Source organism: Lepidochelys olivacea (genome assembly GCF_965140295.1).
Source record: "Lepidochelys olivacea isolate rLepOli2 genome assembly, chromosome: 10".
NCBI classification, from domain to species: Eukaryota; Metazoa; Chordata; order Testudines; family Cheloniidae; genus Lepidochelys; species Lepidochelys olivacea.
In genome coordinates, this window is record NC_140420.1 from 66949540 (window position 1) to 66964203 (window position 14664).

General features: G+C 44.1%; 1 protein-coding gene across 1 annotated transcript in view; it reads right to left on the bottom strand.

The window, feature by feature from the left end:
• Nucleotides 1-3114: 3114 nt before the first annotated feature.
• The window catches only part of FSD2 (fibronectin type III and SPRY domain containing 2), a gene marked incomplete at its 5' end in the record, with an annotated part of 28219 nt that continues 16669 nt past the window's right edge, over nt 3115-14664 (bottom strand). Inside the window, 2 exons of the mRNA XM_084641262.1 lie at nt 3115-6419; nt 10681-10857. Coding sequence (XP_084497388.1) covers nt 6167-6419; nt 10681-10857 — 430 coding nt within the window. The 3' untranslated portion in view covers nt 3115-6166. The remainder of the gene's footprint in view (nt 6420-10680; nt 10858-14664) is intronic.

Below are 14664 nucleotides of genomic sequence, written 5' to 3' on the forward strand. Positions count from 1 at the left end.
CAGAGGTAAATATTATTGATCAAGTGAGTATAAAAATGCCTATGGGCTTCAAACCTATTGATTCTTTTATAGAAAAAAGGAGGGTTAAGCAGCAGCTCCCAAGGGGAGTGTGGAAGGCAAGTGAGTTATGGCGCTGGCCTCTGATGCAGGAGAGCTGGATTCAATTCCTGGATCTGCTCTGAGGAGTTTTACTGATGTTCACTGGGAGGACTAAGAAAGTAGAGCCAGTGAAGTCATGTTGACTCTACTGATACTATCCTCCTAAATCAAATGGTAGAAGAACAGGGCCTGTCTCGGAGATGGAGTCAGGACCTACTTAAGCTACCAACAGTGACTGTTCACTTTATTTTGGAAATTCTTATGGCAGTTAAAGCGATGCTGCCAAGTAAAACATCAAGTATTGTAAAGAAAGTGCCCTTGTGTGTGTCTGTAAGAACTAATTATCTTGTTAAAACAGAAGGAATTTTAAAATTCCATTTACCTTTCACCAGTGGCATTGTGTTAAAGCCTGTCACATTACACGTTGTTAAATTTACACTATTGGCCTTTTGTATGTTGTGTAACCTGGATTTGTTTGCTTGTAGCATTCTAGAGCCCTTTAATCCAGGCTCCTCGTCTGACTGGATGGTGACAGAAATGGGATGGAAAAAAGATTGTTAACCAGTTGCAAGCTGTAATTGTTTCCTTAGTAGCCTTGGTTAGTGACTGTCTCTTGGATTTGAGATTCGTGCTTCATGTCCACAAAATGCAGTCTTTTAAAACAGCATCATTTGATGCCCTCAAGCGACATTGTGTACTGGTGCTTTGAATTAGCAGTGGACAATTCAGATGAAATAGCAACAGTTACTGTAGATTGACTGGCACTAAATATTTGGTACCATTGGTAACAAAAATACCTAGCGCCTTAACCCTGGTCTACACGGGGGGGTTGATCTAAGTTAGGCAACTTCAGCTATGTGAATACCGTGGCTGAAGTCGACATACTTAGATCGACTTACCGTGGTGTCTCCACTACCCTGAGTCGACTGCAGCCGCTCCCTGTTGACTCTGCCTGCGCCTCTCGCGGCACTGGAGTACAGGAGTCAACGGGAGAAGCTCTCGGGGGGGTCGATTTATCATGTCTAGATGGGTAGTGAAGACATACTCTTAGTGTGCTCAATCAGGGAGGAAGGAGACTCTTGCAGTTAAGGCACTGTTCTGAGATTCGTGAGATCTGGAGTTAATCCCCTGCTCTGCCATAGACTCCCTGTATGACCCTGGGTAACTTATTTATCATTATTATTTGTATTATTGTAATGCCTAGGACCTCTGTGTATCTCGGTTTTCCCATCTGCAAAGTGGTGTTGGTCTTACCTTACCATGGAGGGTAGTGTGGGGGTAAATTTGTTAATATGTGTGAAGTACTCAAATATTACAATGATGAGGAGGTGCTATTAAAAAAAAATTGAGCCACTTCAGGGGATAGATTTTTAGAAAAGAGATCCCCCTCCATCTGTTGGTTATAAATATGCTTTCTCAGTAACCTAATCCCATATTGTTGATCACATCCTTGTCATTCTAGAGTAATAGAGTAAAATATCCCTGTGAAGAACTGTGAAGAGAAATCTAAAAAGTAAAATTATTTTGACATTCTCTAAAATCCTAACACAAATTTAGTCCAAATACCAGCCCAGAGAGTCATGTGCTCAACAGAGCATTTATTGCATTTAAAGCGAGAATGAATCCAGCCTGCTCTTTAGCAATTACAGGAAGCTTGTAATCTAGTCAATTAAAGAATAAAGGAGTAGCTTTGGGTATTATCCCTGTTTCTCAGCCTCCTGCCAGGGTTTGTGGCCTTACTGTCATTTTCCTGCTCATCAAAATGGGTTTTTTCCTCCCCTCTTGCTCTGCAGAGACCCCCTCATGAACCAAAAGGGGAAGCTAACTGAGTATACAGTGACACTTCCTAGCCATAAAGGGCCACGGTCAGTGTTGTCCTACAGTCTTTTGCAGCTGCTATGCTTGCCCAAAGGGGCTGTACCTCTTGCCCCTGGTAAACAGCACCAGCACAGGAGCCTTTGGGCTTCCCTGGAAGAAGTTCCCAGTCCAGGGACATTCTGGGGTGGATCTGGGGCAGGTCAGAGGTGGGAAGAGCTGGGGTGGTTGTACACGCTGGCAATTCCTTCCTGCTATATTACCGGGAATACAAGTTAGGGTAGCCTTTGGGGTTGAGCTTAGCCTATGCGGGGGACTGCACCATCTCCTAAACAGGAAGGGCACAAACCACCGTCCTTCAGTGCTGCACTTGTGTGAGGATGAATTTGGTTTTGTGCTGTCAAATGCACAAAGTAAATTGAGGCTGTAAAGAAAATATCGACGTAGCTCAGGAGATATTAGCCTTGGGTGGTGATGTAAGAGAAGTGAGCAAGCCGTTTTCAGAGAGAAGCACGGCTTGTTTTAAATTTGCTGGTGTTCTTTTACATTGGCTATTCTGACAGTGAGCCAAACTTTCATTAGCCAGTCCAGAGGGGAGAATTGGTTTTGCTTTATTCAAATAATCTTCCTGCCCAAAGGAATGGTTCGGGCACTTAAATCAATAAGTAAGCAAATGTTCTAACAGTACCATTCTTCTATCAAATAAACCTGAATGGCAGTGTTATTAGCCTTCTGTGGGACTGCCATGGTTAACAAGTAAAAACCCATTCTAGCTCCAGTGGGAACCTCATCCATTATTTTCAAATGCAGGTTTCAGTCTGTAGGGGGGCGGGCCCTCATTATCTTGTGTAAAGATGCACTGAACTGTCTCTTCTGCAGCGAGCACATGTGCAAAAACTCTGGGCTGGTGAAACTTCCTAGAGCTCAATAGATCTTGTAATGGAAATGGTGTCTTAAATACAGAGGGACGTGTTTAAAGATTACTCATAGTGACAGCTGGTTTTAAAAAACTCAGGTTGCTTCTGCCTCTTCTTCTGCTTTATAAATATTTAAGCAAGCAACAAATCACTTTGGATTCCTGAGAAAGATGCTTGGGCTACAGCCACCCGCTGACGTTTTTATTAAGCAAAACTCAGCAAGTTCATCTCCTCTGTTGTTGGTAACCTGGTAGCTAATTGCTGTGTATTTGTTCTTTTTTAGATGTTTCTGTGGCTGTCTTTGCCAGTCGTGTGCCATCCCCTATAGTGAACACAGAATCTTATTGTGCTCAGCATCCAATTCAATAGTAAACCAGCAGGCTTGCTCCATCCTGCAGAGTCATAAAGCAAGCAACACAATGACCTAGGTACTGTTCTTCCCCAGGCCCCCATTGCCAGAGCAATCTGAGCCCCTCACAAAGATGAATCCTGGGGAGGTAGGGAAGTGTTATGGACTCTGATGACTGCTTACCAGCTGGAATATGTTCTGGGCCAGGTTCTTGATTGCTGTGGACTAAAGAATACACGGATGGTGCAAGAAAGTAGATCTGGATGAAAGATTCCTTAGGATGTAAAGCTGTTAGTGGTGAGTGGCATCATTCGAGCCTAGGACAAGGAGAACACCTGTGTCTGGATGGAAGCCAGCAGTCATTTAGAAGGCCTATTTTGGGAAAGCTTCTCCTTCTGCCTTAAGTGACATGGTTAATGCTGCCTCCTTAGGAGGTTATTCAGTCATCTTAATACGTCTCGTATGTTGTCTTTTGTTTTGTTTTTTTTCTCCTTCCAGATTTTGATTAGTTTTTCCTTCAACATGGGAGAAGATGTCTGATTGTGGAGGACTCTTAAATTTGGCGGATAGGAGCATAACAAGGTCCAATGGCTGGAAGTTGAAGCTGGACAAATTCAAACTGGAAGTGACGCACTTTTTTAAGTGAGGGTAATTAGCTATTGGAACAACTTTCCAAGGGATGTGATGGAGACCCCATCACTTGAAGTCTTTAAATCAAGATTTAAGAGACAGATTCTCAGCTGGTGTAAATTATCATAGCTCTGAAATCAATGGAACTAAGACAGTTTGCACCAGCTAAGAATCTGGACCTGGATGTCTTTCTAAAATATGTGCTCTTGGCCAACTGCAAATTATTTGGCTTAATGCCAGAATTACTAGGTGAAATTCTCCAGCCGTATTATACAGGAAATCAGATGATCACAATGGTCCCTTCTGACCTTAGAATCTGTGGGTTGTTGCTAGGATAAACGCTAAAAGGTGGTACTGTGCCTTGATAGATTAGTATTACCAGACATCTTCAGAGAGGAGCTAGCAGCAGTCATTGCCTTCATCTTAAATTGTCAGCACCCATCTGAATTGTTTCTCTAACTCCTGTAATGCTGGTATCTGGTTTTTCAAGGTGTATATTTATTCCTATGGAATGTGTATTTTACAGACTTGTTTCATTCTTGGAGCATTCTCTGGTATGTAAAGCTGTACCAATTATTTTGTAATATGAATACTAAATAAATCTGCATTACTGCATCTCAGCTAATTATTCTTGATTTAATGTAAATAGCTTTGATGCACTTGTGAAGCTACCTAAAGCTGGAATCCCTCCAGGTCTTACAGCTGGATAGAAAGCACACTTTAAGGTACTGGAAGGCCTGATGTTATTCCTAAGTGAAGTCCAAACAAATAAATTGCAACTGAAATCAAATGTTGGGTCAGAGTATTTCAAACCTGGGTTGGGGAGCCCTCACACCAAGGGCACAACATCAAAGACAAGCTCCTCGATTCTATTCCCCCTTGCTGCAGTTGTGAGGTGTGTAAGTAAGAATAGATTTGTGAGTGGCAGTACAGTTGGCATCTAAGGATGAGTGTGGCTAGGTAGCGCATGCTAAAAATGATGCCTGCGGCTTTTATTTGCAGGCAGCATAGTGCCATGAAGTGCTAGTCTGCAGTTTTGCTGAAAAACTGAATGAGAAGCATGGGCATTTTGTAAAATGTTTAATGACTGAGCGTATAATGCATGGTTGATTATTTCACAAGGCCTCAGAGGCAAAAGCTGCCGATTCACTTGAGAGTGAGACATATTTGATTATCTTGTTTCATAGACTTCATGCAGCTGCAAAATACTTGACTTTAAGATTAGCTTTATGGTATTTGTGTAAATTATGAGCATGTTTGGCTTCATCTGACAACTGTGTGGTGATTAACCCCATTGCTTTTCTGGTCATCTTTGTACAGCTCTTTCCTAGCTCTTTGTTAAACATAAACGAGAATAGAAATCACTTGCTTTTGTGTAAGAAACAATCGTCAAAAGATACTGGAGTTCCTTGTGCATAAAAACAATGCAGACTGCCATCCTCACTCTGGGTACCTCTGCATTTTAGCTGGTAGGTGTGCATGCATAGATGTAGCAGGGGTAACACGGATGGTGCCTCAGGCTAGCCACCTCATGACATACCCAGAGTGTCTGGGTGGGTGTGTACTTGAGTGTCAAGCCTGAGTCACCGCCTGTGCTCCCCCAGCTATCCTGCTATGTTTTAGTGAGTTAGCATGGATATAGCTACACGAGTAGGGGGTCAAAGCTCAGCTCATGCGATCACCTCTAGAAAGGTCAAGGAAGGTAAATCTCCATGCCTGTTTAGAGATAGCTGACAATGGAGCTAAGTGTGATGGCTCTTGTGATCTGAATTTTTCTCCACTAAGAACAGGGCTGACCCTACTGACTAACTTCCCATTGACCAACTGCTTGTCATTATTAGCTTGGGCTGGATTCAGACCAGTGCCTTTAAAAGGAAGAGACTTCCGTTTCCCAGGATCTCAATCCCTGGAGCTATTTCCTCTCTTTCTGTGAACAATCACAAGCTTATAAGGGTATGTCTACACTACAGGTGGGACTGAGCTCCCAGCTCAGGTAGAAATATTCCTGCTACCTAGACCTGAGAGCATGAGCTCCAGCCCAAGCCACAGTGTCCACACTGCTATTTTTAGTGTGCTAGCAGGAGCCTGTCCTCCTCCAGTGAGTGAGAAACTTTCTGAGCTTATGAAGCCTCTGAATGACATAGGACAGATATCGCGGTCTGCAGGCTTGATTCTGCAAGCCTTCAGCTGATGGTGCCTTCCATAGGAGTTCTGCATGCAGTATTGGGCCTTTAATTATTCGCTGAAGCATAAACAGTATGTACATAAAAGGGTGAAAATGATTGTGATATAAGGCTTTTGTCAGTTTGTTACGCACAGATGTGCCATGCTCAGCAGCTGCCACTCAAGCCATAGATCATAAAAGAGTAATAGATGTGGGCATCGCAATGCCATTACATATCCTTAGGAACCCAGGCTTTTCTAAAGCAAAACAGGGGTGCACGTAATGCTGGAAGTGACTGTTGAATGTATAAAGGTGCTGTGCAATATCCAGATTAAAAAAAGACAGTTTCCAGTTGTCGTAGTCCAGCAGAATGCCAATCCTCTTGGGGGGAATTGTAATCCTAATGTCTGGCGTTGTCCCACTGTGCAAAAATTCATACTTGTGCCTGCAAATTAAAATAGGAAGAAATGAACAATTGTCTGCACCCTGCCCCTTGTAGAGGGAAGCTGCTTCCCACAGTGTATGTACAGCCCTGCCTCACCCACAATGTACAGACAGCCCTGCACCACCATCCCATTCTGCCCACAGGATAGCTGTGGGCGGCCCCACCCCACAATGTATGGACCGTCCCTCCTTGCACACTGGGTAGAGCAGGGCTGTACATACACTATGTACAGACTGTCTCACCCCACCCACAGCATGAACAGTCTCTTTAAAATTGCAGACCTATATAGTTATCCGCTGCAATCTTACAATCTTTACACAGGCCCAAATTCTCCCCATCTGGGAAAAATCAAGGTGGGGGCTATGACCTCTGATGTTTTTCCCCCATCCCTACTAAATGCGCAGGGGTTTGGCCTCAAATGAGCGGCTGACCTGAGGTGCAATAGGCATGTGTACAACTTCAGAAGCCGCCCCCTCCATACAGGAGTTATGCGGTACCAGCTACTTTTCCTTCCAGCTGCACAGTAGAATCCACTAGAAGTTAATCTTGCTTAGAGCAGCTTTATCCCCTGCTCAGCTCTGCAGTTGGATAGCTGCAGGCTCTGGCAAGGAGCATGGTCTAAAGAACCACTGTTGTGCTACTCCACCCTCTCTAGATCCAGCCCTATTATCCCCAGATCCCAAGTCCTGTAGAAGGTGCTCCAGGGATGTAGATGATGCTGAACTATGTTCCCTGCTCCTTTGGGGGTACTGATATTGCTCGCTCCTGTTAGCAGATGGAGGAATTTTGCCCACTGAGCAAAGATTGTCTAATTTAGTGGAGGGGTTGATGGCATCCAAAGTAACTAGCTCTGGTTGTAAAGCTGTATTTTCTAAATTGCATCTCTGGCCACTTGTCCCAAAAGAACTCCTAATTTAACCAGAATGGTGCTGCTGAGAAAACCCACTCAGTTCTAGCTGTGCATATTCATTTACTAGATGATGATCTCTTTAAGTCATGACTCCTGAGATACAACTAAAAATCACAAGCAAATGGTGTTCTGATTTCAGTGCTTACTGAGTCAGGTGTTTGTAACGAAGTCAGACCTTTTCTCCTCCATTAAGTCACATTCAAATAAAGGAGACTTCCTTTAACAGCTGCTCAGACACTTGTATATCAGACCCCCAGTGCAGAGCGCTGCACCCAGAAACACAGGCCTTTTAACTGTCGAGATTGAGAGCACGCAGCCTTTGTTCCTGTGGGAGTACTTTGGAGTGAAATGGGAACTGTTTTTCAGTAGCAGCAGTGAAGTGATGCAGCATTTCAGAAGGGACAGCTTCTTCTCTCACCACCCGCTCCTCCCAGCCCATTCTCGAAGGCAGCCTGCTTTCCCTAAGTGTTCCCAGAAGCAGGGCCTGGAAGTGACTCAGAAAGAGCCTTGCCCATGTCAGTTTATCTTCCCACCCCCTAAAGTCTTTATTCATGAGATTCCTCCAGAGTCACTAACTGCACGTATTAGCCACATTTAGCAGGGAAATCAAACTAGCCTCCTTGCAGGAGCAGAAGAGGTAATTTGGTAGGTCTGGCCTAAGAGCGAGCAGCAGCCCTTTCTGTGTGAGAGGTGCTCGCCTAGCTGGGGTCCAAATCAAGCTTCTTGTTCCATTGAATGGTGGTGAGCACGGGGACTCCCTCAGCAGTGGTGCCCTGGGCGAGGTACGCAGGGGGAATGCCTCAGGGAGTGCTCTTTACGCTTGCTGCAGACCAGTGCAGTGTGCTGCATCTCCCACCTGCTCATCGGGAAGCAAAGGTCTTGGGGATGATTTATGGAACCTGTTTATGACTTATGAATTCTGGTTGCTATGGCAAAGTTAAGTTTCAGAGTAACAGCCGTGTTAGTCTGTATTCGCAAAAAGAAAAGGAGTACTTGTGGCACCTTAGAGACTAACCAATTTATTTGAGCATAAGCTTTCGTGAGCTACAGCTCACTTCATCGGATGCATACTGTGGGAAGTGTAGAAGATCTTTTTATATACACACAAAGCATGAAAAAATACCTCCTCCCACCCCACTCTCCTGCTGCTAATAGCTTATCTAAAGTGATCACTCTCCTTACAATGTGTATGATAATCAAGGTGAGCCATTTCCAGCACAAATCCAGGGTTTAACAAGAACGTTGGGGGGGGGGGGGGGGTAGGAAAAAACAAGGGGAAATAGGTTACCTTGCATAATGGACACAAATCAGATGTCAAGAATTAGAACATTCATAAACCAGTCAGAGAACACTTCAATCTCTCTGGTCATGCGATTACAGACATGAAAGTTGTGATATTATAACAAAAAAACTTCAAATCCAGACTCCAGCAAGAAACTGTTGATTGGAATTCATTTGCAAATTTGATACAATTAACTTAGGCTTGAATAGAGACTGGGAGTGGCTAAGTCATTATGCAAGGTAACCTATTTTCCCTTGTTTCCCCCCCCCCCCCCCAACGTTCTTGTTAAACCCTGGATTTGTGCTGGAAATGGCCCACCTTGATTATCATACACATTGTAAGGAGAGTGATCACTTTAGATAAGCTATTAGCAGCTGGAGAGTGGGGTGGGAGGAGGTATTTTTTCATGCTTTGTGTGTATATAAAAAGATCTTCTACACTTTCCATGGTATGCATCCGATGAAGTGAGCTGTAGCTCACGAAAGCTTGTGCTCAAATAAATTGGTTAGTCTCTAAGGTGCCACAAGTACTCCTTTTCTTATGGCAAAGTTGTTGTTGTGAAAACTGCTGTATCATGAATGCCCCTCTGTTGCTGTGTATCCACCACTGGCTGGCAGGGTTGTGTCATGTGTCCACCAGATCAGAGGCAATGATGGGTCATTAGAACACAGCTACCGTCCAGTCAGGATGAAGCAACATGGGGCACTGGATTTGCTAAGGAGGTTGCCTGGAGCTGGCAGATGCTTCATCCCCTTGGCTGAAGTGAGTGGGGGAGTAGAGAGAGTTGAAATTCCCCAAGCAGCACAAATTGAGAGAGAGAGAGAGAGAGGTCCCAAAGCAGGAGGTGATAGAAGGTCTTGCTGGGGGAAGACTCAGAGAGACACACACAGGAAGTTTAGGGGCAGGAGAGGGGAAGGGGACAGACTGGCCAGTCGGAATAGGCAAGCTGGGGGTAGAAAGCTCTATGTTTTGGAGTCCAAGCCATGCACTGCAACAGAAGAACCCTGGATGGCCCCAGCCCAAAGAATGCTCTGGACTGGTGAGTAAAATGAGGCAGGGAAATGTGCGTAAATTTTATTATTTTTGTATAGATCTGCCTGTTTCTCATGCTATTAAGGAGCAAAAGTGCATGGATTCCTGTGCAAAGAGTCTGTTTATTATATGCTATGCCTGTCATGTGCTGCCTTGAAGAAGAGGTAAACCAGAAAGCTTACACCTTCAGGTGGATTCTGGGAGAGTCTGTGTTTACTCTATGGGGTGAGGCTGTGTCTGGGATGGATTCCATGGTTGCAACTCTCATGAGGACGTGCTAGATAGAGGATCTCCACCCTGAGAGCATGCCTAGGGACCTCAAGAAATGGACAGTGCCTGGGCTCTGCTGAGACTCCAGAGGCTTTGAATACATGGGGAGCTAGCGGCTGGATCCCCTTACAGCAGTTTGGTGAGTGGCCCAAAGGAGGCACTAGACTACAGCTGTCACAGCCTCCTTGGAGCCATGTTATACCACTGGAAGTGCTACCCAGGCAATGGTCCTTGTGCTCAGGAGCACTCTGGGTTCTCTCTGGGTCCTGATCTGCAGGCTTAGCTGAGGAGCAGGAAAGACACCTTGCATCTAGTTATGTCCATTAAGTGCCTCTGGAGGGAAGGCGGGGAAAACGAATCAAATAAATTTTGTACTTCCGGGTTTAGCCAAATACCTGCATCATTTACAGTTTAAATGGGATCCGTCACCTGGGCTCTTTCCAGTTGGGGTTTGAATAACCTAAAAGGGGGTCTGTGACGAACTTTTACAGCACAGGTTTTGTTTGGATTTAAATGTGGGATGGCCCACTTCGTGGAGAGGTGGCTGCTGATGACTAGAACCATTAAGCAGCTTAAAAGACCTTTGTATAAAGTTTCCAAAATATTGTTCCATTACTGGTTCACAGAGCCAAAGATGGAAATTCACAACCACACTGTTCAAGGGCTGGCTTAGGCTTCTTTTAATCTGCCCATCACTGGATGCCACATACAACTTTCTTAGCTATGGCTCCTGAAGGATCTGGAATGATGCAGCCTAGAGTGTTTACCTTGCTGGTGTAACAATATGTCTCATGCACCAGGAGGAGCTGTTTGCCCCCAGGTATCCGTGTCTGTGAGTATTTTCAAAAGCCACGCCAACTCTGTATTCCATATTTTCATCAACTTTCACCTCCCAGTAATGTTTCCCTTGGAATGGTATCATGCTTCCCAGGATAGCGATACATCTGGGGAAGGAAAATTGGAGCATGTGGTTTTATATGCATACTATTTAAAATGCTTAACTCTTCCGCACAAATATTAAATATTTACAAATAAAAGTGGATCCAACTGACTTGTCAACAAAGAGGGTTAGCTCCTCAGCGAGCATAAACCGATACAGCTCTCCTGAAGTCAGTGGAACTATTCCAGTTTACACCAGCTGAGGATCTGGCGCAGAGAATACAAAGGAAGTATTTACTCATCCTATTAAACCTTTAACATTTCATTAGATGTATGTCTATGTGTTTTATAGCATACAATAAAAGTGTATGCCAAAATCTTACAGGAAGAGAGAGAACAGCAGCATATATTTTTTGGTTGTAGGCCAAATAGTAATTTGCTAGAAACAGAGACCCAAGATACAGGTTGCACACACCGTTGTTTTACCAGAGTGAACATGATGGAGTTTAACATGCCATAACTAAAAGGCCAGATAAATCAGGCTCGTGTGAGAGACTGTTTTAGCAATAAGCTTCAGTTTCTGTTCACTGTGCATTCATTTCCAGGAGCGCATACAGCAAGCAGCATCGAGCCAGACAAATGTGCTTTCGTGGGGTCTTGATCTTGCACTCATTGAAGTCAATACCAAAACTCCCTTTGACTGTAGTGGTGCAGGATCAGGCTTTATAAGAGCCACAGTTCCATCAGGGTGTTTTTTAGCTAAAAATTCCACAGGCTGGTTATTGTAGTAAAGGTAAAATCCACAGAAACCCAGGGTCTAATCCTCTAGTATGGCACAGCCACGTTGTGCCACACTGCCAGCAGAATCAAGTCCGACATCTGCTTAACTGGCCCAGAGCAGTCATGATCTGCTTGTAGTCTGGAAGCAAGATTGGGACCCTTCCAATATAATCCTTGCTGTCAGTGTAGCAGGGAAAAGGGGACGTGGCCAAGCTAACCCTTAGCTACAAATGTGTATTTCTTCCCATGCAGCCAGGGCTTTACTGTTACCTTCCAGTTCTCTCTCTCACTCTCACACACACACACTCACTCTAGAAGTAATGGGGCTATTTAATTAATAGGATAAGACTCAGTAAGAGTCAGAGTGACAGACTCTAACCCCATATTTGTATGCAGAGCAGAATGGGTGTCAAAACTGCCTCTGAATTTGTTCCCTCTTAAACTTGTCTTTATATCTCATTGGCCCATGGGGCCTCTACACAGAGGCCCCGTTAATTTGTTTAGTGCCTTTAGCAATGTGTATTTTACTTAAACTTCTCAACTACACTTAATCAAGGGCAGTGAGTCCTGAAGGGCTAGCCAACTGTATTCAGTCTTCCCCTGGAAAGATCAATGTTGTAGCCCACTTCATGTCAATGTCACAGAGCAGAGCTAGTGATAAATCACACAAATAAGTTTTAATTGCGGATTTGGAGGCTGGGCTTTTATTTTATGGAAGTACATTACAAAGGCAAAGGGCTTAGCTGGCAAAAGTACAGAACTCAGCTGCTTCTAGGCATGATTAAAATCCCGGCATGCTGGGAGCTTAATGAATGAAGAGGGGCATAAGCCGTGAGAGAGATTCCTAGGCCATGCAACACCTAAGCAGCAACTACTTAAAGTAGTTCTCTAGTTCATTAGAAGCTCAAGTAAATGCCTCAAGACCAGAGAAAGACTGTTGAAATTTGACTTCAGATAAGTATTCTTGCTCCTGCATTTTGTATGAGTTTGGGAGTGGGGGAGGGGAGAAGGGGAGGACATGCCAGAAAAGGTGTGCAAGCACCTGGGAACAACATATTACCATGGTAATTCAGGTTGAGAAGCCAGCATGGCAAGCCCGTCTGATGTAGAGGGTTAGGACATGCGTTATTTGGTTTCAGATTACATAAACTTTCAGAAAAAAGTTTGCTGCGTAATTTCCTTACAGCATTTGTATTAGTGATTTTGGCACAGGCGCCATTTCCAGTTCCTGGCATAATAAAGGGTTTAGAGAGTTCACAGCAGCTTCCAAAACTCAGTCTCAGAGTTCAGAATTATTAATGTGCGAGAGCCAGCTGTTTATGTGCAGCATAAAAGAGCCCCTTGGATGATGTCTGAACTCGCATTCAGAATCATCAGATTGACTTTAATGGAGAGAATCTTCTAGCTCCTAGCATAATGACAGGTGTCAGAGTAGCAGCCGTGTTAGTCTGTATCCGCAAAAAGAACAGGGGTACTTGTGGCACCTTAGAGACTAACCAATTTATTTGAGCATAAGCTTTCATGGGCTACAGCCCACTTCATCGGATACATAGAAGCCCTCTACACCAACATTCCACACAAAATTGGACTACAGGCTATCAGGAACAGTATCCCCGATAATGTCATGGCAAACCTGGTGGCTCACCTTTGTGACTTTGTCCTCCCCCACAACTATTTCACATTTGGAGACAAAATATACCTTCAAGTCAGCGGCACTGCTACAGGTACCCACATAGTCCCACAGTATGCCAACATTTTTATGGCTAACTTAGAACACACTTCCTCAGCTCCCGTCCCCTAATACCTCTACTCTACTTGTGCTACGTTGATGACATCATCATCATCTGGACCCATGGAAAAGAAGCCCTTGAGGAATTCCACTATGATTTCAACAATTTCCATCCCACCATCAATCTCAGCCTAGACCAATCCACACAAGCAGTCCATTTCCTGGACACTACTGTGCTAATAAGCGATGGTCACATAAACACCACCCTATACCAGAAACCTACTGACCGCTATATTTACCTACATGCCTCCAGCTTCCATCCAGGACACACCACACGGTCCATTGTCTACAGCCAAGCTCTAAGATACAACCACAAATGCTCCAATCCCTCAGACAGAGACAAACACCTACAAGATCTCTATCAAGCATTCTTACAACTACAATACCCACCTGCTGAAGTGAAGAAACAGATTGACAGAGCCAGGAGAGTAGCCAGAAGTCACCTAGTACAGGACAGGCCCAACAAAGAAAATAACAGAACGCCACTAGCTGTCACCTTCAGCCCCCAACTAAAACCTCTCCAGCGCATCATCAAAGATCTATAAGCTATCCTGAAAAATGATCCCTCACTCTCACAGATGTTCTCACTTACAGACAGCCCCCCAACCTGAAGCAAATACTCAACAAAACTCAATACAACAAAAACACTAACCCAGGAACCTATCCTTGCAAAAAAGCCCAATGCCAACTCTGTCCACATATTTATTCAAGTGACACCATCATAGGACCTAATCACATTAGCCACGCCATCAGGGGCTCTACCAATGTGATATATGCCATTGTGAGCCAGCAATGCCCCTCTGCCATGTACATTGGCCAAACCGGACAGTCTCTACGCAAAAGAATAAATGGACCCAAACCTGACATCAGGAATCATAACATTCAAAAACCGGTAGGAGAACACTTCAACCTCTCTGGTCAGTCAGTCAGTAACAGACTTAAAGGTGGCAATTTTGCAACAGAAAAGCTTCAAAAACAGACTCCAATGAGAAACTGCTGAGCTTGAATTAATATGCAAACTAGATACCATTAACTTGGGTTTGAATAGAGACTGGGAGTGGCTGGGTCATTACACATATTGAATCTATTTCCCCATGTTAAGTATCCTCACACCTTCTTGTCAACTGTCTAAATGGGCCATCTTGATGATCACTACAAAAGTTTTTTTTTTCTCCTGATAATAGCTCATCTTAATTAATTAACCTCTTTCAGTTGGTATGGCTACTTCCACCTTTTCATGTTCTCTGTATGTGTGTATATATATATAAGTAGCCATACCAACTGAAAGAGGCTAATTAATTAA